The 26,655-nt window shown below is 39.3% G+C and overlaps 1 protein-coding gene across 5 annotated transcripts in view; it reads right to left on the reverse strand.

Moving 5' to 3' along the window:
• Positions 1-26,655, reverse strand: part of DVL1 (dishevelled segment polarity protein 1) — a 174,371-nt gene that overhangs the window by 84,997 nt on the left and 62,719 nt on the right. For all 5 annotated transcript variants that reach the window (XM_063436309.1, XM_063436308.1, XM_063436310.1 and 2 more), the window contains exons 2-3: positions 13,833-13,902; positions 6,373-6,494 (exon numbers count right to left, since the gene is read on the reverse strand). In XM_063436309.1, coding sequence (XP_063292379.1) covers positions 6,373-6,494; positions 13,833-13,902 — 192 coding nt within the window. The remainder of the gene's footprint in view (positions 1-6,372; positions 6,495-13,832; positions 13,903-26,655) is intronic.

Consider the following 26,655-nt stretch of genomic DNA (forward strand, 5'->3'; position numbering starts at 1 on the left):
CATGTAAAAATATTTATTATGACATCTCCAGCATTAGTTGAGATGTACAGTTTTTGACAGCACCAAATGTTCCCCAGTTTGGCATTGCATCCCATGCCATAGCACCATAACCACTACATTTGAAGTAGGTCTGGTGATTGTTGGGTCCATTTAAAGTTTCATGGGACCCCTAAGCATGACACCAAATAGAGTTTTAATAAACAATTTACACACTGTGTAACAATGTGGTTCTAAGAGTGCTTGTTTTAAAGGATCACTATAGTGTCAGGAAAACAAATCGGTATTCCTGACACTATAGTACCCTGAGGGTGCCCCCACCCACCCTCCCAAGGTGCTGAAAGTTAAAACCCCTTCAGTTACTCACCTTCTTCCACTGCCGGGCTCCCTTACCTCTCCTCCCCCGCCGACGTCAGCTCCCCGTCGGACGTCAGCGGAGCGGAATGAGCATGCGCGGAAGTGCCGGCGCGCGCATTCAAAGTGTCCATAGGAAAGCATTTTTCAATGCTTTTCTATGGACGCTCTGCGTGATGCCTCCAGCGTCGTAGATGCGCCTCTAGTGGCTGTCCGGAAGACAGCCACTAGAGGCTGGGTTAACCCCAAATGTAAACATAGCAGTTTCTCTGAAACTGCTATGTTTACAGCAGGCAGGCTTAACCCTAGAGGGAGCTGGCACCCAGACCACATCGTTGAGCTGAAGTGGTCTGGGTGACTATAGTGTCCCTTTAAAGCAACACTGTCACCCCACCCCTGAAAAATTTGTATTTCATAGACATAGAATCTTTATTAAATACTCACATTAACTGTGTTGGAATATCACTGAAATTACAACGTAGTCAAGAGATATACTCAGACAAAGTATGGACTACTTTGTATCAGTATTCTCCTACGTCTGACACTTCTAGACACTGTCAATCCCCCAAACCCTAACCAGGGATGGCTTTATCTATGGAGGATCCGGCAGTCTTAAGGGATCCTCAATAAACCTCATTGCTGTACACGAGAGCACAGCAGTGACCCTGGCTACTGGCGCTGAAGTGGAAACGCTGCCTTCCCCTGACAGCAGACCCCCATTGGCGATGTCACCATCAGGGGTCTTTAGAAATTCCGCAAAGTCCATAGACAGTGACATTGCTGCTTTAAGAATTACATTGATCTCAGTCTTATGCATTTTATATTTTCAAACGTTAATAGATAATTACAAATATCAAGTGATGCCATTGAAACTAAGCTTCTCTGAACTTCCATCCAAGTACAATTTAAATGAATTAACAAAGCATATAACCCATTGTGTATATGTTATGTAGAACCTCCTCTCCATTCCATGATTTACTTATGTAATATGCATTTAATAAATAACAACTCAAAAAACACATCAAACTCATGTTACACGTATTGAGATTTTGGAAATCCTAACTTGCTCCATTTTGGGGGGATTTGCATTTACAAAAAGATTACATTTGCAACAGCACAACCTAGTGGTACACATCCATAGTTCTAACTTGAACTTTTCACATTAGTGATTAGTGATATCAATTAGACTGTAATACAGCTGTTCAGAGGACTTCCAGCAATGAGATTAATTGTCAATATTTACAAAGCCTATACGTACCCAATGAGAATCAACATGCCAGGAACAGTCGAATATTTTTTAATTTGGTTTGTTCTATTAGAATACCATTTTTTTTTTTTAAACACGATATGCTCTTTCTATACTTAGATGATAAGGACCCTTATTTTCTTAAAATATTTTAAAAATTCATAGAACTTACCCTTATTCTAGTACCGGGACAATCTCCTCCCACAGCTGGTCTTCCGTCAGCGAAGTCTTCCATTCTGATTACTTTTATTTCAATTAGATATCTCTTACAGAGATACATCAAAGACACATAACACGTGCGGCAATCACTGTAATCTGCCAATCGAATGAATCTCTCCGAGGTGCTTTAACATGCTGTGTGAGCCGATACCAAATGTGAAGTCCTTCTTTGATATAAGTGGCTCTAGTGGCTTTTGTGTTCTCAGAGATGTTAGCAATAAAGTTGCAATACAGCTCACTGAGAAGTGTATGATTTACTGCTCATGATTTGGACACAAGGCCACCCAGGAAGGTACACGCTGGACAAAAACAGGAATACACCCATTGTCTGAAGAAAATAGAGTGTTATTTTATTTATTTCTTCTTGGTGTATATTTGTTGTACATACATATCGGTTACACATGTATATGCAGCCAAATTAGGTAAGAAGTGTATCCTGTGCTGTCCAATACTGAGGAGAGCTGGGTATTGCTTTAAACAGTTTTATGTTTTATGTCACCCTGATGTATGTGGATGCAAATCTACTATATTGATAGCGCCATATGTCATAAAACCGTACTACACGTCAAACTGTTTTATTTATTTTTATTTTGCGTGGATATATGAGCCACAATTATGCAGTCACGGATTTACAGGTGTATATACAGAAATATTATTCACAGCGCTCCTCTTTGTTTTGCATGTTTTTGCAGGATTTATAAAAATCTTCAGTCACTAAGAGGTGAAAATATATAGACAACTTTTCATATAATCCTGTGTAACTTAAAGGAACACTATAGTGTCAGAAATAGAAACATGTATCCCTGACACTGTAGGTCTAAATAGCCGTTCGGGTGATCGACCCCACTTGTCCCCTTTCAAGAAGGTGATTTACACACCTTTTTCCAGATGAACTTGATGATCTTAGCCAATCCAATGCTTTCGCAGAGGAAAGCATTGGGAGACTATTGCACATGCGCGGCAAAACACTGCGCTTTGCCAATCAGCATCTCCTCATAGAGATGCATTGAATCAATTCATCACTATGGGGAACGTTCAGTGCCTTCATGCAGAGCGTGAAGACGCTGAACGTCAGTGCTGCATATTATATATAGGAAGCACCTCTAGTGGCAGTCTGAGTGACAGCCACTGGAGGTATTACAAGGCAGTAATATAAACACTTGCCTTTTCTTTGAAAAGGCTACATTTGCATTGAAAACCCTGCAGGGACAGGCTCTAGACACCATAATTGCTACATTAAGCTGAAGTTGTTCTGCTGACTATAGTGTCCCTTTAACTTAAAGTGTATCTATCAAGGTACATACAACTAGAGTGACGTTTATAGTACATTACTCCATCGCGACCTCCGACGTATCAGGTACATCCGACAAAAAACGTCCTTAAGGAACGCGGACATACCTGATTGCTTCCAGCCGCTCTAATGGTATTGCAGCAATGCCTTGATATCGAGGCATCGTACAATACCCCCTCTCAATGCCGGGCCGTCGGAGAACACCGGGTGATCGCTCTCCCAGAGCGATCACTTCCGGGTTGCTCCACATGGTGCCCGGCAGTGTAGTACAGAGCATCGGAAGCCATCAGGCAGGCTTCCGATGCTCTGCTCTTGCTAAGTGCTTCGAGGAGTCGAGGCACTCAGTGAATAAATAAGTAAATTAAAAATAAATTTTTAAAAAATTAACCCCTTTCCTCCATCCCTCTCCCATGTACTCACCCGATCGCCGTCGTTTACCTACCAGCGATCGGTCTTCTGCTCCACTGGGGGGACTGTCTGACAGCCCAGAAAGACCACCCTCTGCAAATTAGGACTCCTACACAGAGTAAAATTACACACACATATATATATATATATATATAAATATATATATATATAATAACTATATATATTGTATAAATATATATATATCAGGGCTCGACAAATCGCAGGCGCCAGATCGCCACGGCGACTAGAAGTGTCACCCTGGCGTCTGGGATTTGCCAGCTCTCTAGTCATGGGACATATTAGAGGCGGCCGGCCCGCAGGTACATGGAGACGGCCCGCCCGCCGGCGGAAGCACTGTGGACAGTGCGCGAGGGAGCAGTACTCTGTTTGTAGCTGCTCTCTGCTCCCTTGCGCAGTCTAATGATGTCGGGAGCCAGAATATGACGTAATTCCGGCCCCGGCATCATTACAGAGCGCGAGGGAGCAGAGAGCAGCTACAAACAGAGTACTGCTCGTTCGCATAGAGAGCAGCCTCACTGGACCCCAGGAAATACCCACTCAGCTATCCCAAAGGTAGGGAGGCTGAGTGGGTTTCAATTCAAACAAAAATGAGTGTGTAAGCCTGTGAGAGTTTGTCAAGAGTGTCTGTGTGTGTGTTTGTGAGAGAGCCTGTCAGAGTGTGTGTGTGTGTGTGAGCCTTTCAGTGTGTGTGTCAGCCTGTCAGTGTGTGTGAGACTGTCAGTGTGTGTGTGTGAGCCTGTCAGAGTGTGTGTGAGACTGTCAGTGTGTGTGTGTGAGACTTTCAGTGTGTGTGTGTGAGCCTGTCAGAGTGTGTGTGAGACTGTCAGTGTGTGTGTGAGCCTGTCAGAGTGTGTGTGAGCCTGTCAGAGTGTGTGTGAGCCTGTCAGAGTGTGTGTGAGACTGTCAGTGTGTGTGTGAGACTCAGTGTGTGTGTGTGAGACTGTCAGTGTGTGTGAGCCTGTCAGAGTGTGTGTGAGCCTGTCAGTGTGTGTGTGTGTGTGTCAGCCTGTCAGTGTGTGTGTGTGTCAGCCTGTCAGAGTGTCTGTGTGTCTGTGTGAGAGAGCCTGTCAGAGTGTCTGTGTGTCTGTGTGAGAGAGCCTGTCAGTGTCTGTGTGTGTGTGTGAGCGAGAGCCTGTCAAGAGAGTGTGTGTGTGAACGCCTGTCAGTGTGTGTGAGCCTGTTGTCAGCGTAAGACTGTGTGTGAGCCTGTCAATTTGTGTGTGTGAGTCTGTCAGTGTGTGTGTGTGAGCCTGTCAGATTGTGTGTGAGCTCTGTCGGAGTGAGCGAGCCTGTCAGTGTCTGTATGTGTGTGTGAGTGCGAGAGCCTGTCAAGAAAGTGTGAGTGACCACCTGTCAGAGTTTGTGTGTGCGAGTCTGTCAGAGTGTCTGCGTGCAAGTCTGTTGTCAGCATAAGAGTGTGTGAGAGCCTGTCAAAATGTGTGCATGCAAGCCTGTTGTCAGCATGAGTGTGTGAGAGCCTGTCAGGAGTTTGTGTGTGCGAGCCTGTCAAAGTGTGTGCGTGCAAGCCTGTTGTCAGCTTGAGTGTGTATGTGTGCCTGTCAGTGTGTGTGTGCGCGCGTTTAGGTATCTGCCCCCTCCGATCGCATGAGGAAGGTGTTTACTCACCTTTCTTCCCATTTTCCCACGACGTGCCAGCTTCACCATGGCAGAGGTGATCAATCTTTATGATCTCAGCTAAGCCACTGCTTTCCCTTAGGAAAGCATTGGGAGGATTTTATGCATGCGCAGCAAATGTATCAATCCGGAACTCCTCATAGAGATGCATTACATTAATCAATCTCTATGAGTAACATTCAGCGGCTCCATGCAGAGCTTGGAGACACTGAACCTGGGTGCTGCACATGGTGCAGCAGTGACCCAGGACTCTCTAGTGACTGTCTGAGTAACGGTCACTACGGTGACGGTGTTAGTAAGCAGCAATGTAAACTCTGTCTTTTGACGGAAAATGCAGTGTTTACACTGAAACGCCTATAGGGACAGGTTATAGACACCAGAACAACTACATCAAGCTGTAGTGGTTCTGGTGACTATAGTGTAACTTTAAGAATTGCACTTTCTCGTTGAAAATGACTGGCTCCTAACTTTTTTAGCTGGCTTCTATATTCCAAAGAAATTTGTCAAGCCCTGATATATATTATTATAAAAAAATAATAATAAATAAAAAAAAATTATAATAAAAAAGTTTTTAAAATTATAATTATTATATTTTTTTAATTATATCAAAATACACTCAGAATAAAATTATATCTATGTATATATAAATAAATAAATAAAACAAATTATACATAATAACATAAATCATTTCATAAATATACACGTAGACTTCAAATTTAAAAACAGGCCTTCCTACTTCCTGTCAATCAATTCTTCAACATAGACCTCTATGCCGAAAAAAATTACTGGCAGGAGAGCAGGAGAGACATCCTGTTCTCTAAGCATGGCAATCATAGCTTATCTGACGCTTTTATTGCTGGCTAGGGAGTATAGAGACGGCGTTACTGATGTAATTCCATTCAGATATCAGCAAATTAATGAAAGCTGAGCATGGGTAGGACAGGAGGTAGCTGTTGCAGTATTGTAACACCCGCTGAGTTGAGGACTTGATGGCAGGGCACTTAAGTAAAGTAATGTTCTTATCTAAATATTATATACTGAATATATCATTCTTTATGATAAATGATGCATTTAATGCCTACAGGGTAATTTCATTAAAAAGAACCAGTTGTGTTCAAGTGATAAATAGTTATAAAATTTGCATTTTAATTAGGCATCACAATATCTTAATTCCACAATTCAGCCACACAAGGATTCTTACTGGAAGGACGGTGGCCGGGAGTCTCCGATGCCCCCTGTTCTCTCGATGGGTACAGGAAGATCTGTGCGGCTTTCTGTGCTCTGAGATCCGCCATCTGAGTGTGAGCTTTCTGCCAAAACAAGCTGAATGAACAGGAAACAAAAAAATAATATATATATAAATATATAAGCGTATAAAAAATATTATTTAACGGTAAATTCTTCACAGCATTCGACCATTTACATCATATTTTGCAAAAATGTATAATTTATTATTATCATAATAATCTTCATTTAATCAGATAACAGAGTTATCTGTAGATAGTTTATATTCACCCATAGTTCCCACATACATTTAACACATAGTGTTCTTTTATGTTAAAGAGGAAATCTGATAAATTTTTGAGGAAGATATATATATGTATATAAGGAAATATATATATATAGATATATATATATATAAATTCCATCTATTTAGCATCTATGCATTATGATCACTACCACATAACTAGAGGTCGCGCGAGTGTTGGTACATAATTGAGGATATATATTTTAAATCTTTTCAATAAATTCTGCTGAATGATTAAAATGGCATGTATATGGTTAATAAACTTCGAAACTGGGACATCGTAAATTTACTATGAAATATACCCCAAAATACCACAATCAGTCTATTTGCCAAACTGACCTGTGTACACATGTGTGTCAACATGTTAATGAACAATTCCAAGAAATGGGAATAAATAAATATAATTCATTAGATAAGAGCTACACCTGGTGGTCAAACTTTGGTAAAAGTTGTTGTCATTTAATTAACCAATGAAAGATTAATAATTACCATATGTTACACCCACCAAATCTGGTTGTAAAATGCTAAATCCATGGAAGTTACTTGACTATAGGAAACATTTATAATGTTATACAGAATAGAGAAAATGAAAATATATTTATAAACTATTTTACCAGGATGGATACATTGAGATTTCTCTCAACTCACTGCTCAATTCCATTCTCCTGAAGTTATCGTACATTAATATTCTTATTCACTGTTCACCTGACAATCTGAACTTTATAGCAAGTTATCTATCTATTTTCAACTTAATCTTTTCAGCAAATTTGAAATCTTTATCCACTGAATGGGAAAAGTAGCAACAACTATGGTAAGTTTAATAAATATATATTTTTGAATAGGTATGCAAATTATCTGATTCAATATTTAAAAAAATGTATTTCTATTGGGGAAAATAGTCCCTGCGTGTCTGAAATTCAAGAACGCAGCTCAAACTGAAAATATAGCTATAAATAGGTATACTTCCTGTAATTATTGATATTTTCTTTGGTTGAAATTCAGATATTAATCAAAACCTATAATCTCATAAATAACTGTAGATCTTGCCTGATGCCGCGACAGAGATTATTTAATGGGTATGGTAGAAGCAGGGGGTAGCGCCTTGGTGTGATGTCAGAGGCAGAAGTAGCCTTAGTGGTAGTTGGTTATACAAAAAAGAAAGAATACAACAAAATATAGTGTAGTAGATTATTTTTAAAATAGTTCAGAGTAAGAAGAATTGCACTTAAAGTGTGTTTTTTTTACTACCTGGATTGATTTTATATATACGGTACTTATTTTGTCAAATAAATTAGTTGTTTATTTTTAAACATCTTCTGGACTTACCCAATTTTCTGCTGGAGCCTAGATACATTTCTCCTTAGTGGGGAGCATACCACCAAGTGCTCTGGATTGAGCAAAACCATAAATTTGCTCTCCCTCTGTGAGTACCCCTTTTATCTTATTGTATTATTTTATGGTTTCTAGCAGTGTACACGATATATTTTCTTTTTTTCTGCATAAAATCATCACGTCATTTAATTGCAAGTTTATAAAGTGTTCCGCTGGGACAGATATCATCTTGAGCTAACCTGCCTACCTGAGGTAACTACATACCTTAGCACCTTATTGAAGAAGAGACAAGCCATCCTTATGTGGAGATCATACCGCCCAGGTGCTACATAGTAGACTTATTCAAGCTCTATACTTAGTAAGTGCACTTCTTCTTACTCTGAACTATTGCAAACAGAATATACTACACTATATTTTGTTGTATTCTTTCTCTTTTGTATATTCTTTTTTTTATTCTTTATTTTTTCTGTGCAAGAGAGTTACAATCATGTGTGAAGTGGCACAACAGTACGTAGGTATGGATCAACAAAAAAATATTACATTTGGCATTTAGGAACTGCACATTTTTGTTATTGTGTAGAAACAGGCTAGAATGGCGTGTCTACTTCAACCTTAGCAGAGTAGAGATAATTAAACTACGAGAGATAGTTAGATGCACATTTATATAACATATTCATGCCCCTGGGAAACTCTCTAGGGTAAGGTAAAATTAAAACAGGAGTATGAAGTTTGCCCAGTGAGCAGACTGAGTGCTAGGTGAGTGTGCTTGTTGCTTCAGGCTATTAGGAAACATGCTAACTGCAAACATGCCTAGTATAAGAAATTATAATAGAGTTACAAACTTGTAAAAATAAAATGTTTAAACTTGCTGGATCATCTTATAAAACTATTAAGCTTTGATACCACTGGGTCCTGCTGAAACGTATGGCTAACAGACTTTACGAATTGCATATAAAAGGTAACATGTCTATTATGTCAAATGGCATCCACTGATCTCAGACGGTGCTCAGAGTGTGGGCCTGCAGACAGTGAAAGAAGCGTGGTCAGCCTACTCCGTTAGTCGGCAAACTCAAGGTGCACGCAGAAAGTTCACTATGGCTCTGTTTCCCCGTCACGGTTTTGTGCTGGGTTGAGGCTACGATCATCGCGTGGATAGGGAAGCTCGGGTGCATTACGACGGCTACATGCCTATGTGATGATCCCTGCTGCTTCAAGGCTTTCAGGTGGGCCTGCTCTGTGGGTCCGCTGGTTCGGTCACTCCTGGGGATCGAGTTCATTCCTCCTCTGGAGCAAACAGAGACCGGGAATGGCGCAGTCCGCCGTCCGCGTTTGATTTTCCGTGCCCGTGGGTGCTGGATCGTGGTTGCGTGTGGCTGCTTGATGGGTGCCGCGCCCGTTGTGACTCTCAGCCCAGGGGGTACGGTGAGTACCGAGGGTACGGTGAGTATCCGTTCTGCTTGACGTGTCTCCAATCGGCTCCAAAATGCTGCGCAGATCGCGTCAAAGGTAGCTGTAAATTTGGCTTCCCAGCTGCTCACTGAGTGTGTGATTGTTGTGGTGGCCATTTTAACAGCGCCACGCCGTTATGCTTTGTCCCAGTAGATTTTAGCTGTATCGCCACAAGGTCCACTGTTGCTTTTTCCCTGGTGGGAACCGGGATAACCCCCACAGGTCCAAAGGGGGGGGTGAACGGGGCACCTCTTCAGTTATTGCAGAAGGCCCAGGAAGGAGAACGGCCGCTTCTCCTCTTCGAGACCCACCTCAAGCTTGTAGGCCCAAATTTAATTTCGAGCCGCAGGTCGGTGATAGAGGCTCCAGACTCGCACAAGAAAGCTCCTCTGCATACCGTAACAGATATTAAACTGTTTGGTGGTCATTTGAGGCAATACTCCCTCTGTAAAGGTTTGGATTAACACATTTTTGTGAGGATACAAACACAACACAGAAATGGTGGATTGGCGCTTTTAAAGTAAGCAACTACCCCCAGTGCCTAAAATCACTAAATGGCACTCCAAGTACAGTGAAAGAAAGAAGTATAAGGGGGGTGCAAACAGAATATACACAAAATATGGTATACTTAATACGATGAGTGGAACACCTCCTGATTTTCCTATAATAAAAACATATATATATAGTGTAACACTGTTTTAAAAGGAAATTCAATAAAAAGAGGGTAATGGGTCACTCACAGTATGCAGAGCCACATAGAGCTGGCTCTGACTTCAATGGCAGGTGAATAATAAGCTTATTCAGGCTTTCAGGCTCCCCACCAGGATAGCTCGTTTTCCAGCCTCTCAATAATTCAGGATATCCAATTGGGTAAAGGTAAATACAACTTTACTGGATACAATACAAGAGATAAAATAAGCTAAAATAACATAGGTAAGTTTCCACAGCACTAACGCGTTTCGACCTCCAGGTCTTTGTCAAAGTGTGTGGTTGCTGTTAACTTCTTTTCGCTTTTATAGTGGTTCTTCCTTTAAATTTGGCGCCGTTTTCGCAGCGTTTTTCTTCACTTCCGGGTTCGCTGTGCATCCGTGTCATGTAACCAATCGTCCGGTCACATGATTCTGACGTCATACGCATCGGCGTCACTTCCGGTTTTTCGGTCACAGCTTAGTTACTGACAGTCAATGCTGGCGATTTCGCCATATTGGAAGAGGGAAAAGCGTTGTAGAGGATAACCACATCAAAACGAGAACTTTTTTCAAAAAAGTAGATGTAAACAGCTATATCCACACAGAGAGCTGCCACCACCAACCATGGTTGGAGAATATTCCAAGGGGACAGTTTCTAAGGCTCAAACGGAACTGTACCGACTTGGAGTCTTTTGACAACCAGGCAGACACTCTGAAACAACAATTTTTAAATCGTGGATATAAGCTAGAGAAACTGAATTATGATCTAAACAAAGTCAGAGATTTAGATAGGACTTCCCTTCTGAAATATAAACCGACTAAAATGAAAGACAAAACAGATTCTACTATACCACTTATTTTTAACTACAGTAAGGATCAGAAACAATTAAAACGAATTTTAAATAAGAATTGGCACATCCTTCAACAGGATCTAGAAATTCACCCGTTCATAGATAATAGACCGAAAGTGGTATTTAGGGGAGCCAAAAGCCTTAAAAACATACTGACTTCAAGCTATATAGATGTTACCAATACCAATTTCTTAGAATCCTTTAAAGATGGAAAAAAGGGATTCTTTTATTGTGGTGAATGTATGGGCTGCAAAAATTATAAACCCCTAAATCGTAAAATTGAGAATTTTAAGTCTAGGATAGGTAACCCTATGTACAAGATAGATTAGTTTATTTCCTGCCATTCAAAGAGTGTCGTTTATTTGCTCACGTGTCCTTGCGGGCTCCAGTATGTTGGGAAAACATCTAGGTGCCTTAAGACAAGGATACGTGAGCATATTTATAATATCAGGAGGGGCTTTTTAAAACACAATGTATCATTAAATTTTTTTAAAGTGCCATGGAGGAGACCCCTCCGGACTTCAATTTGTTGGCATACAAAGGACGGAAGCCCATTGGAGGGGAAGGGGTCTGGAATCGACGTTGAACCGCTGCGAGATGAAGTGGATATTTAATCTGGACACTTTGTCTCCCGGCGGACTCAACGTCGATTTTTAAATGACAGCACTTATCTGACTTTGTAAATTTCACCCCTTTTATTACTTCCATTTTTTATCCTCATTTATAGTTTTTAAAATAAATCCCTTTTTTATTAATAATATTTTTTTTTATTAATATTTAATAATGATTTTTTATTAATATCCTTTGTCTCCTCTTTTACAGATGTAGTACACATCTTTCCTTTTTGTGGAAAATCTCCTTGTATAATTATATATTTACTATTAACCTGTAGAAGTGTGTTTCACTTTAAGGGGATTAATCCTCCTAATATTATTGATATGACATTGTGATGCAACTGTGCTATATGTAGCACTAGTATATGTATAAATATGTTTTCTAAATTATTTTTATGTTGAGATGTATTAAAAATGTATATGATATTTTATATTTAAACTTTCTGCATGTAGTGGCTCTTTTCCCTCTTCCAATATGGCGAAATCGCCAGCATTGACTGTCAGTAACTAAGCTGTGACCGAAAAACCGGAAGTGACGCCGATGCGTATGACGTCAGAATCATGTGACTGGACGATTGGTCACATGACACGGATGCACAGCGAACCCGGAAGTGAAGAAAACCGCTGCGAAAACGGCGCCAAATTTAAAGGAATTTATAGTCGTTTTTATTACCACTTTGTAGTGTATCTTGCACATTGTCAGTTTGTAATTCTAAGCTGAAATAGTTTTGGTTGCTAAGTGTATTGGAAAAACTTAATTTATGTTGAAACCATGTGTGGAAAGATTTGGCTATTACTAAAGATTGTGTAAAGTACAAGCATTGATACACCGTGGGAGCAGTAAATGTGGGTTTTAATGATAAATATGTTTGCTCCTAAGTATTGCAGTAACCCATCCATTATTGTTTGCTAACGGCATGTCCAACTGCTATGCATATACTGTGAATTAACCTTTGATTTAGCTTCAATTATTGATCTATTATTACACAACCAAAAAATATTTTTTGGGGGAATTGATATCTCTAGTAACACCAACTGCATTTCCTTTTAAACTCTTAGAATACATATGGTTAATGCTTCTTTATTACAGCATATTTTGCGACGTGATGCCCTATCATACCAAGGTGAACAATATTACATTTTAATACATTATGCTTTGCTAATTTGTTGGTGATAAATGATTTGAGACAAACTAAATTGTCATTTATCCGGATTACACTGTTTGCTATGGCAATTATAATGGGACATGTTTTAAAGCAATGTTCTCTGTTACAGTTGTATGCTAACTGATAAATGCTTTTGCATCTATTGTTATATTCACAATAAATTATATTTTAAGGAAATATAGTTGTGTGTTATTTTGTTTTGAATTAGAAATTTAGGTTGAACCACAAGAATTTAGAATCAGAGATAAAATAGTAGGTATCTTTTTAAACAAAAGTCCTGTAATAACTTTACCCACAATTATCCCCAGCAATATATTGTTGCATTTATGAGACAATTGTTGTCTGTTCCAAAAATCCTTATGTATTTACTACCCACTGATTTCAGGTGGAAGGGGTTCTCAACCACTCTCGCCTCCCTCCATAACTTTTTTATTTGTGCTCCAACAACAAGCCTCAATAGCAAGCTAGTAACCAACCTCATGCTCATGCTGATGAGTTGCATTAACAACAAAATGGCTGTCCATGAGTGGTTCACTGGCTTTGCATCTCTTCCTGAGTTGTGTTTCAAAACTGTTGTATACAACAGACATATACTCCAATGAATCCATGTATAAAGTGGAAGAAATCAGGCAAAATTGTGGTTCTTTGTTGAACTAATTTGCACATGCCTACCCAGCATCCCTCGCAGCAGTAACAGCACTGCAAATGTGAGATTTATGTGGGGGGAAAAAGCAAGTCTTATGGCTTGACTGGTGAGTGCAGATCTGTTTTTATCAATGTATTTACTATCCAAAAATCCTTGTGATATAAAAAGATATATGCTTTTTCATGCATGAAAGAGACAAAGTATACCCTGTTACAGTATTGTGCTCTCACTTTTATTCATTACGGCATAATGACCAATGTCATCGAATAGATCTAATTATAATGTATTGTCTATAATAACATTAGGTATATGTTCTGTCTGAGATTTCATTTCATTTTAGCCATGCATTCTACCAAAGAATTCACAGATATTTATATTAAACTTACCCAGGATACCACTCTACCATTAAAACAAGGGAGCTTGACGTTGTCGTCTGAGATCTCTTCTTTGACCACCCTAAAAGACACATAAGAAGAGGAGAATCAGTATAAGGATGTATAAGTCTTGGCTATCGCACTCCTGTCCCCATGATATAAATCATTTCATTGGTACTCTGTTAATGTCTGCTTTTCCTTAAAGTTCTTTTTACAGGGTTATTACCTAAGTATTCAAACTTAATTCCAGATTATAGGCCAAAATAGGCAAATTAACGTAAAATGCATCTTGGAGGTTTTTTAAAAATGTTGGCTAAAATATTGGCCCTAAAATTCTAAATCACTTTGTATTCACTTCAAATAATCGGCAATTGTCACTTTAATGAATGACCCTGATTCCAACAGGGTTAAGCAACATATGGTTGTGTCCCTCTGGCACTAAATGGATTAATGCACATAATCAATAAGCTACATCAACAAACATAATAAGTATATAACAAAAACTTTGAAACTAGGTTAAAGAGAAAATCTTGTACATTTTTAGAGAGAGAAGAGATATTAAACTGGCACCGTTACTCTGGTTCTTTTCATAACTTTGATTTAATATTATAATCATAACATGTTAATATTATTTTCCTTTAAATCATGCTTAGCTTTATTACCAGGAGAGGATATGATAGCTTTTAATGTGGTTGTGGCTATATTTGTATTAAAACAAAGGCTGCAGAGAGCTTGTCAGCAGCCAGTCACAATGATGGATTTACTCAAAATATCCCAGCATTCTATTGTGCTAAACAGAGGAAATAAGTTTAGTTTTGAAGTATAGTGTAAAAAAGTGTATTTTATATATTGTTTTTGTCACATTATATTTAGCTGATCTATCTATAGGTTTCCACATTAACGTTTATTAGCCAAGTGGGTCATACTACTTAAAGGCCAAGATATGCAGGACTAGTATGATTGGGTTTCAATGTGTGCATAAAAAGGAATTATGTGAATTGTGCATACAGATCATCACAATGGACAAGAACATACAGTAATATTTACCGTATTTATTGGCGTATAACACGCACTTTTTCTCCCTGAAAATAGGGGGCAAATGATGTGTGCGTGTTATACGCCGATAAACATATTTTTCGCTCCGTAAGACGCACTTTTTTTCCCCTCAAAAGTGAGGGGAAATGTCTGTGGGTCTTATGGAGCGAATGTGAAGGTTTACTTACCTGTCTTGAAGCGTGGGCCGGTGTTCAGCACGCACCGCGGTACTGGAACTTCAATTTCAGGTTCCGGTTTCCGGCGGGACTGAAAGGAAGTGCGCACTCAGTGTGCACACTTCCTTTCAGTCCCGCCGGAAACCGGAACCTGAAATTTAAGTTCCTGTACCGCGGTGCGCGCTGTGAAGCCGGCCCGCGCTTCAAAACAGGTAAGTAATTATGGGACAAGGGGAGGGAAAGTGCACTATGGGACAAGGGGAGGGGAGGACACTATGGGAGGGGGGGACACTATGGGAGGGGGGGAGAACACTATGGGATGAGGGGGGGAACACTATGGGAGGGGGTGGAAAATACTATGGGAGGGGGGAAGAATACTATGGAAAGGGGGGGAACACTATGGGATGATGGTGGGGGAACACTATGGGAGGGGGGGAGAATACTATGGGAGGGGGGGAAATGTCCTTCTTAAAATGAGGTGCGTGTTATACGCTATTTAATTGCCATCTGCAAACTGACACCTTATTTTGTTAGGCAAGGTTACTTTAAAACACTGTTTTGTGTTTGAAGTGAGGAAAAACTATTCAGACGAACCGAAATGGTGTGAAAATGTACATATCAGTGTACTGCAAAATATATAATGTATAAATATAGACTATTTCACTGCTCCTTTTTTCCCCCATGGTCACTTCTCACTTGACCGTGAGAAGTGGTTGTCCCCTAACCATCAAATATCTTTTTTTCATCAATCCTTTTTTTGGTGGTGGGGAGAAGGCACGACATGTACGAAACTCCAAATCTCAAAACAAATTAAATGGCTTTTCCATTGCCCATTTCGCTAATTTTGTAGACGAATCACCCATCATTGTGACATATCATAACTTGCTTGATATCAAATGCACAAGTCTACAAATAGTTAATACTTTAAATTATTTGTAAGTATTAACAAATGCACACCACAAAGACCTGCCTTGACTTGATTATGTGTACAAACCACCAACAGTTCCTTGATGATCAACTAGCAAAATCACAACTTTAAAAATGCACATAATATGTATCCCAGAAATGTCCTTTATAAGTACTATAAAGATAACTTTTCTGACTTTGGTGACGTTAGCAGTAGAAAAAAGCTTACGAATTTGGAACTGTGACGCATGACACTAGTCAAAAGTCGGAAAATATAATCCTAAACAGGGTTGGTTAGTTCAGCTACTGGCCTTCATGGCACTGCAAGTCCCCTACTGGCCCACTCCACTCCACTCCAAAAAGTAAATTCTACTTTCTGCTGATATTCTTTTATATTTAGAAATAAGGAATTACGTATTAAATTTAAACGAATGCTAAAGTACCCGATCTATGTATTTCATACGTTGGCTTCTTAATTTTTTTTATTTTATTTTATCATACAAACACAAAAGGTTAAAAATGTGATGATTTATTACGGAGTCTAAGCTTTTAGTTGGAAGAAATATTTTTTTCTGTTCAAAGAAGAACGCTCTTTAGAGTGTGTTTTCATCCCAAGGGCATATTAAAAAGAAGTCTAATGGAACAAGAGCTACAGGCGCATTTGGCCAAATGGATCCATTCATCCTTTGAGATGGCTTGGCTTCTAGTCCATAGGTTGCCATTCCATTAATGTACAATTAGTACATTCAATAATAATTTGTGAATGAAGTTCAGATGGAACAAGAGACTAAAAGACTCTGGGGATAATTCTATTGACTTCACGCAAAGGAAGCAGGATATCTATTAGCAGTTAGTTAGTGGGGCTTTAAATGCAAAATTCACATGTACAATCACATGACACATACAGAATGCACACTGCCCTTCATTCCAAAATAACTATGTTTGTGTGTATGCAACTCAGTGTTTTGGCAACCAAGTTCAGGGATTTAAACATATAGAACAAGAGCGTCACTAGTTGTCCATTTATGGCGTGAAATTGGTATTTGTCAGCCGGTCACTAGTGCGCAAACGTGATCATATCAACAACAAAGAAACAAAATGGTCAGAAAGCTATTGCTCCATAGGACTAAGCGCTTCATACCAATTTATTATTTCATGCATTGATCTTAGTAGTCATTGCTACTAGCAAGGCCTCCATAATGTGCAATGCGTATGAATGGGGAAAGCTTTTCATTACATGATCTATAGTGACATCAGAGTTTATTACTTGATTTTAAGGGAATCTAATCCAGAAAGGATCTAAGCCAGGCATATGCAACCTTTGGCACTCCAGATGTTTTGGACTACACCTCCCATGATGTTTTGCTAGCATTTTGGTTGTGAGAGCATTATGGGGGATGTAGTCCACAACATCTGGAGTGCCGAAGGTTGCCTATCCCTGATCTAAGCTGTGGTGTGGAGCATACACTGCATTTAATTGTGCTTGCAAACAATAACTATGTTCTATGACTCCATCTGACAGATTCATAAGGAGTCATTGTGGATTCTACTGAGTATACAACTTTACTGATACACTTCATTTTTAGTATTGCACAGTTTTACATTTGTTTTCTGTCCTCTGTTGTCCCAAATGTGGTCTTAAGATTTCTCCTCTCTACACAGCTGGGATAGCAGAACATTAATGGAACCAGGAATGTATACATACCTTGGGACTGGTAAATAAACTGACACTGTTTGCTTAATAGCTTATAATAGATGTTCCAGGGCGTAACTAAGAACCATTGGGCCCTATTGACACTCCTTCTTAATGAGTGGGATGATTGTGGTGGCTGAGTGTGATTGTGTGCTGGTTGACTTATTGAGATATGTATGTTTATAGTTGGATGTGCGAGGCTGGCTGAGTGTGATAGTGTGTGGGGTTGGCTGAGTGGGAGACAGGCACACATAAAGAAGAGTTAAAGAATGAGTGCCAGGAAGGGAGAGTAAGAGACAGAGAGATACATACAGAAAGAAGAGCCAGAGAGGGAGAGGGAGAGACCGAGAGATACATACAGAAAGAAGGAGAGCCAGGAAGGGAAAGTGAGAGACTGAGACAGAGCAGGAAGGTGGGAGGAAGAAAGACCCACAAAAAGGAGAGCCAGAGACAGCGAGCCAAAGAAAGAGAGAAAGAGATACACAAAGGCAGGAAAAGAGAGACAGAGAGAGGAAAAGAGACACACTTAGTATAGGTAGAGGGAGACAGAGAAGGAGAGACAGCCTTATATGTGTGCAGGGAGATGTTAGGCATAGTATATCACTCGCCCTCATCCTGTGTGCCACTACTTCTGGCTCTGAGCCTTCTGCTGCTTCCCCTGCACTTCTAAGGGTTGTGGGCATCCTGGGGACTGAGGGGTGCTTTTAGCAGGTTAGGGGGCAGCTCAGCCAGAATTTGTTGTCTCCGTGCAGGAAGAGGTAAGTGCGAGGCAATGAGTTCTGAAATGACAGCTTGACGCGCCTCTGCGGCACACATGAATGAAGAGCTCAACAACCCCCCCACCCTCAGTGGCCAGTTGCTGTGTAATGTAATTGTTTTGTTTTGCAAGAGGGACCACTGCCTGGTCTGTGCCCCCCTGATAGGCAGAACTCCAGGGCTCAGTCACAATAGTGACCATCATGACTCTGGTACTTCTGCCACTGAGAGTCACTTCTTTGAAGTGACTCAATACTCTATATAATGGAATGTTCCTTTTACATTCTTATCAGAACCTTAGCTTAGCATATTATCATTAATGAAGTTACTTGTATAAATCAACGATAGTGCATGATTAAAGGAATCCCATAACCACTACAAGGGGAGCTGACAACCCTCCATCATGCAATGTAAGTAGCTAAACCATTTTAGAATGAATTGACTTCTCACCTGGGTTCTGCCGGGCACTGCCCAATGTCTTAACTACAGCATACAGTAGAGCCAGAAGCTCTCTGTCTGAGTTAGGCCTGGAGGTGCATGGCTTAACTCAGGAGAGCTAAAGCTGGCTCCTAAACAGGTGCTTTTGGCAATCCTGGCTTCTAAAAGGAGGTAGGGACTGCCCCCAATGGACCACAGGTATGAAGTTAAACCATTCTAAAGGGTTTGACTACTTACCGTAGGGCGCTCGTAGCACCAAAAGCACTACAATGCGCTGTAGAGGATTCCTACAAAAAGTCAGAGGTTCAGTTATCACACAGTCTATCCAGAAGATAAATGAGCCATCTTTGGTCACAAAAATCAGACCAGTTACTCTCAAAACTAAACACTTCAATGAAACCCACAAGACTCATGGAGTTATTTATTAATATCACAGTTGTTGAACAACGATAGCAGATTTACAAATTTTAGGCTAAAATTAATCAAATTGGAAAAAGTCTTCAACTCAGAAAAATATATTTTTCGTCTTAATTTGCTTTAGGGATTGTATGTAAATGAGAGCTTTTGCATTCCATCTAACAAGCAAGTTACACTTAAAACGAGGACTACAGCTTTTACAAAGGTTCAGCGTTCCTTTCCGAATGGTAAGCCGTCCGGTTGTCAATCATTGATTAGTGAGATTACTCTCATCTTCATATTATTCTGCAATGGAAGCTTATAAAAGTCACATCTGCATTCACACCATGTGATTCCAGTTATTTTACTGGACCCGATATAAAGTCCTGTTTTATAGTCTCATGCACCCTTTAGAATACAGTAATGAATCAACTCCAGGAAGAAGAAAAAAACGACTGTTAGGAATTTGGAAAAATATTGACGCGCCCACGCCGGTGATTTTTTAGTATGAACTAATTTAATTAATTTTACAGGTTGTAAAGGTTGTTCTCTTATGTCACATAATTTAAAGTAGAAGTGATTTGTGAATCCCATTTTTTTTTAAGATATCTATAATATATCGCAGTCATTTGTGCTTGTCCACTGTTTTTCAGGATACCTGTAAGGGACAAGTGTCTTCTGACACTTTTCATCATTCTTTATTGCAGCATTCCTGCTTTAGGTGAAGACCTTTAAACATTTACACTGCATTGAATGCAGAAACCTGCGCACAGCTATTTTTATATCATCTTCCTGTCACACATGTGATCTGATGACACGTACAGGCATATTTTCTACCATGTTTCTATATTGTTAATGAATTCTACCATGTTTCTATATTGTAAATCAGAATTACTCTATATCCTTTGAACTGAATTGGTACACTGGCCACGTTGGCACATACAGCAGATCAGTACGAGATTGCAAAAAGGTTAAAATGCACAAACAACAGTAAATACACAAACTGTCAACAGACTTTGTAAATAGCAGAGATAGCCTGACAGGCAGAGAGGTATGTAGGAAAGATCTTGAATCCTTATCCAACAAGATACACTATGTAGCCTTCCAATTAGTGGTTTTCGGATATTTCTGACACATCCATTGCTGACAGCAGTAAAATAGAAAGCACGTAGCTATTCTATCTCCATAGGCAAACATGATGGCCTGGACTGCGGAGCTTACGACTTGCTACGTAACTGTTATAACAAGACACCTTATGATAATTTAGTTCTCCAAATTTTTAGATGAGAACTTACCTAGCGAACTGTAAGTGTCACACCAGCTCATGGAACGGGGTCTGCCAAGAACCAAAGACCCATAAAGATCATGTTGTCATATGCACTGCTCTCTAGTGGGTTCTAAACGGACACTGGAGTGATGGTGGCGCAAGAACTGTTCATTGGGATACAGGAAAATGGGAATATCTTTTTATGGCCAAGCAGCCTCACACAAACCAATAATGACCATGGTGAATGCTGAGTGCCAAATGGTGTAATGTAATGCTTTGCTAGTCTTTTAATCCGAGCAGTAGAAATACATTGTTTGAAGTGATTTATCGTGGCATTCTGACACAGGGCTTCCAGGAGAAACTATCTGCCAGACTGCAAAGTATCAGCTTAAAGAAACACTCCATACACCATAACAACCAACTCACATTGCAGGCAGGAAGGCAGTCGCTCTGCCCTATGTCCCTGCACTAAATTGTTTGTAAATGTAGTGTTGAGCAAAAATCACTGCAGCTTTTAGACAACAAAATTACTGCAGCTATTAGACAACAAAATTACTGCAGCTATTAGACAAAAAAATACTGTAGCTAGAAGACAAAAAAATCACTGCAACTATAAGACAAAAAAATACTGCAGCTAGAAGACAAAAAATTACTGCAGCTAAAAGACAAAAAGAAATCACTGCAACTATAAGACAAACAATTACTGCAGCTATAAGACAAAAAAAATCACAGCAATTATAAGACAAAAAATACTGAAGCTTTCTGACTGACATCAGATAAGAACTTTTTACTCCCTTCTTTGCTGTCCAAATCTGCCCATTTGTGCAAACAGCACGAGCTCTTTTGGCAGGCACACTCCAATATACGAATAAACAGTTCTGGTATACCTAATGTAATGCCCAGGGGAGAGGGAGTCTGACTAACAGTAGGTCGCTCAAAACTGGAAAATAGGGATTCACTAAAACCTATACATAAATAGAACACTCTGCTATAGTATGCAGATACCAGGAGCTAACCTATGATGTTGGCTGGGTATGGTAGAAGGTACAAGTATAGAAATTACAGGTATATAAATGCGTGCTGCGACTTTAAGGTATAATAAATGTGTGGTATGCCTTTAAGAAAACTAACATAGTATGCGTGGCAGATCTAGTGGCAAAGATAAAATAAAATAAAACAGAGGGAAAAGTGGTAGAATGATAGTAAAAACAAAAGATGAATCGAATAAGCAACAGATAAAAACAGAGAGAAAGAATAGAAAAAATAAATAAAATAAAATAAAAATAAAAAATAATAATAATTAAAATAAAATAAAAATAAATAAAATAAAAAATATATTAATGCAAAAATGATAAAAATAGAAATAGGTGAATAGTAAAAATGCAGCCGATGTGGTGATGCAGCATTCCAAACTCCTCCCCCCACTCACATTCCCTTCCCCTCCCAACACTAGTTACCCCCTCCCTTTCGTATCATATTTTTATTTTTAACCCCTTAAGGACCAAACATCTGGAATAAAAGGGAATCATGACATGTCACACATGTCATGTGTCCTTAAGGGGTTAAACCCTTCCTAGTACTCACACACGGTATCCAAAATAGCCAGATTTGGCTTGCCTATATACCCACCAGACTACAGCGATAAGACACCTGCTGCCATCCAATGTTCCTACTCCCTTTATATGTGACTTGCAAACCAAGATATGGCCGTAAAGCTGCACTCTCTGTAACATCTGGTTAAACTATACCATGGAAGGATGTTTATAATGTTTATAATGTTTATCTGTTATACATTCCGCTTTGAAAGCAATGTGACACAAGTGCTGAAACACAATAAAAACGAAATATTAAAAAAAAAAAAAAATGCAGCCGATGATATGTGCAGTGCAAATATCTCTATCCCTGATATAAAACAGGGTAGTTGATATCCGCTCCAAATATTATACTTTGTATATTTCAAAGATGCGATTCAAATGTTTAAAAATATAGTAGCAGTACAGTATAAGGAACTGGATGCTAGGGTAATACAGAAAATGTATCACTAGAAAGTAGAAAGCAATGGTACAAACTGGATGTGTATAACATAAACCAGTTAATTGATAAAAAGATGAGAATATATAAAAATATAATTCAGGAACAGTTCATACAGTTGTTACCAGTCTAATGAGGCTCAGAAAAGTGTAGAAACCCTTGGATTTGGCTGGGATTGATGTGGATTGGCGTCGGCCGATGAGCTTTAGAAATCCTGCTGCCGGTGAGGACGGCGGGCTTCTCTGTGTGCGTCCCGATAAAGATCTCTCTCCAGGGGACGTGCTCTGCAAACGGCTCCACTCAGCAAATGCGCCAAAGGTCCTGTGCGAATACGGTTCTCTGCTGGTAAACACTCAGTATGCTGGAACTCAGTCCTGATGAATCACTGTGTCTTGTCTAACGCGTTTCGTAGGAGAGTGCCCTACTTCTTCAGAATATACAATCCTATCCTTGCATCTATTAGAGAGAGGTCTAGTTGTGGCTCTACCAATGTAAGGTTGGCGACCAGTGCCTGGCGGACCCCAGGTAACAGTTTGACTGCATACACTGAGAGCAGGCCAATGCAGTCCTGGCACCACCACAGCCACTACAGCAAGCTGGGTAGTTACGGTGCTTGGAGTGTTCCTTTACAGAAACCAGCAATTCTTTTTTCTTGTGGGGGTTAATGTGGCCTTGTCACCCCAAACTTTATTATCTTTGTTAAATCATTCTCTTTATTAAATGCTGATCAAGTGGAAACATATCGTAAGACAGAGTAGGGACTATGTTGTCTTACGGTAAAGCCTTATGTTGACAAAACTTGCAAAAATCCAGGGAATCCACCATCAAGTTCTTTCAAACCCCCCAACTGTCGCTATCAACAGCTGTAGGAACAAGGCATTATCTTGCTTGCCTATGGGGGGATAGCATCAGATAAGTATAACTCACATCTACTGCTCCCTCAGAAGAGCGCCTCCACGTGGTGATCTCATCATCAATGTCTTTGCAAATGATTCTTTAAGGATATGCCTAAAATATATTTCAATACAAGGAATGTAAACTAGTGGTGATAAAAGGTAGTGTGTCAGAATAGCCTGCACTCCAGTTTAACCTTTCCCGACCGCGGACGTACTAGGTATGTCCGACATAATGTTCCTTAAGGACCTCGGACGTGCCTAGTACGTCCGTGGCATTCTTAATTACTTACCCGATCGCCGCCGTTCCCCCGCCAGCGATCAATGTTCCTCACGTTCTGGGGGGGCTGTCTGACAGCCCAGACAGTCCCCCCTCGGCAAATTAGACCCCCGCGGGCCATACACATGTGTGTATATATATATATATATTAACTATATATATATATTATAAAAAATACATAATTCATTAAAAATACTTTTACATTTTTTTAAAATAATAAAAAAAAATATATATATGTAATTTATTCTAACTGTATTTTGATATAAATGGCCCCAATAGGCGTCCAGGCATCTGCCTGCAGGAGGATTGCCTGAACTGACAGGCTGTCTCCCTGCATCTGTTAAATACATTTTTTTTTTAGTAATTTAAAAACAAAATAACAATATACTGTATGTATATAAATCTTATATATATTTTGTCATACTAAGTGCATTTTTATATTAATATATACATATATTAATATAAAAATACACATATAATTAAATTACACATGTGTATATATAAATATATATATAATAACTATATATATTGTATATATATATTGTAAAAATACATAATTAATTAAAAATACATTTAAAAAAATTACAAATAATAAAAATATATATATATATGTAATTTACTCTAACTGAATTTTGATATAAATATATATATATATTTATATTAAAATACACTTAGAATGAATATATATATATATAAATAAATAAAAAATAATACGAAATATACACATGTACATATACATAATTACATAAATAATTTCATAAATATACACGTAGACTTCAAATATATAAATATGTATATATATTTAAATTCTACCTGCATATTTATGTAATATTTTACATAATTAAGTAATTTTATTGATTGCAATTTGGGGAACCTGCCTGACAACCCAGGCTTTAAATCCAGATAATTTAATTTGCTAGCACTATATTTGACCCTGTAACTAACCAAAACACCATAAAACCTGTACATGGGGGGTACTGTTATACTCAGGAGACTTGCTGAACACAAATAATAGTGTTTCAAAACAGTAAAACATATTACAGCGATGATATTGTCAGTAAAAGTTGCATTTCTTGTAAAAATAGCCCTGGTCCTTAAAGGACCACTATAGGCACCCAGACCACTTCAGCTTAATGAAGTGGTCTGGGTGCCAGGTCCAGCTAGGGTTAACCCTTTTTTCTATAAACATAGCAGTTTCAGAGAAACTGCTATGTCGATAATAGGGTTAATCTAGCCTCTAGTGGCTGTCTCATTGACAGCCGCTAGAGGGCTTCCGCGCTTCTCACTGTGATTTTCACAGTGAGAAGACGCCAGCGTCCATAGGAAAGCATTGATAATGCTTTCCTATTGACTGGCTGAATGCGCGCGCGGCTCCTGCCGCGCATGCGCATTCAGCCGATGACGGCAATATGGAGAAGGAGAGTTCCCCGCCCAGCGCTGGAGAAAGAGGTAAATTTAACCCCTTCCACCCCCTAGAGCCCGGCGGGAGGGGGCCTTGAGGGTGGGGGCACCCTCAGGGCACTATAGTGCCAGGAAAATGAGTATGTTTTGCTGGCACTATAGTGGTCCTTTAACGGTAAGAAAAATGAAAAACGGTTTGGTCACTAAGGGGTTACTAATGTGTTTTATTTAACAGAAGAAAGTTAAACAAATACAATTAATCTCTAATTTTGATATTCTCTGTCAACATTTCTTGGATTCGTGATGTTAAAATTCATAGCACCCACCTTCAACCTTACTTACACCTTCACTGTTGCCAAAACAGCCGTGTGTCCTAGTGAACACTAAGTAAACTTACTGTTTTTCCGATCAGCCGGATTACTAGACAATGTGCGCAGTTTACATTAGGCAAGAGGTTATCAGGTTTGGGTGTACACAGCCCGGTACAGTATGTATGTGATCATTAGTCATACTCTCTCTTGATAACATCTACCATTTACTTGAAGAGCAAGAACTGGATGTAAGTTCCAAGATTGTAAATCCATGGGGTTACTAGACTGTGACTGAAAAAAGAAAATGTTCAAGCTCTACATACGGAATGTCCAGCCTTGGGTTAAATTTCCCATAAGTCTCTGCTCACCGTGCACAATGTTAAGCGAACTGATAAATTGTATCCTGCTAGTTTAAAAAAAACGGTTTATGCATTTACTGGTGAATCTCAGTGATAACCCATTAACAGTTTAAAGACAAAATATCAAGGGTTACTTTAACTATCATAATCACTACGGCCTGTTGTAGAGGTTAAGATTTGACTTCATTCCCTTTAAGTGGGCGAACCGTTTTACAATGGTTTGCCCTCTTATTGGGTTTCTTCCAAGGCAAAGTTTATGACACCCGGCTTCTGCAGCTCTGAAGACAAATGCAGCTTATTGATTGTCTGTGAGCGCTTAAACACCCCATTGATGCTGCCTGGGGTAGAGTTACACCTCCGTCAGCAAAATGGTTTAACTCTAGGCACCATATCCACTTCAAATCACTGAAATGGTCATGGAGTGACCCTTTAGTGTAAAAAGGAGCTATTTATGTAACAGGCACGTCTCAAATAATAGTTCAGCTTAAAAGTATTTATTCATTCAGATGGATTTTCATGTCATAGAAATGTACATTTTATTTCTGTTTCTCCCCCTGCAGTGCGATGTGTTCCCTGGCTGTGCCTGGCCAAAACTGGATTGTGATGCCAACTGCTGAATCTTTACTGTACATTTAAAAGAAAACGTAGCATCAATTTTAATGGATAACACGAGTTATTGGTGATTTTCAGAATTTTTGCAATGCGCAAATTTCACATATTGGTGAAGTTTCCGCTTTCAATGCCATTGCAATTTTTGGTTTTATTCAAAATTCATGAGAAACCTTTCATACAGTTTGCCAACGTGACAACTTGAGATTGGCAACACATGACAGTGGGGATCAAGCCTTCAGAGTTTTACAACTCTCAATAATTATTCACAATATTACTAATAC

The sequence above is a fragment of the Pelobates fuscus genome, chromosome 11 (assembly GCF_036172605.1).
Source record: "Pelobates fuscus isolate aPelFus1 chromosome 11, aPelFus1.pri, whole genome shotgun sequence".
Taxonomy (NCBI): domain Eukaryota; kingdom Metazoa; phylum Chordata; class Amphibia; order Anura; family Pelobatidae; genus Pelobates; species Pelobates fuscus.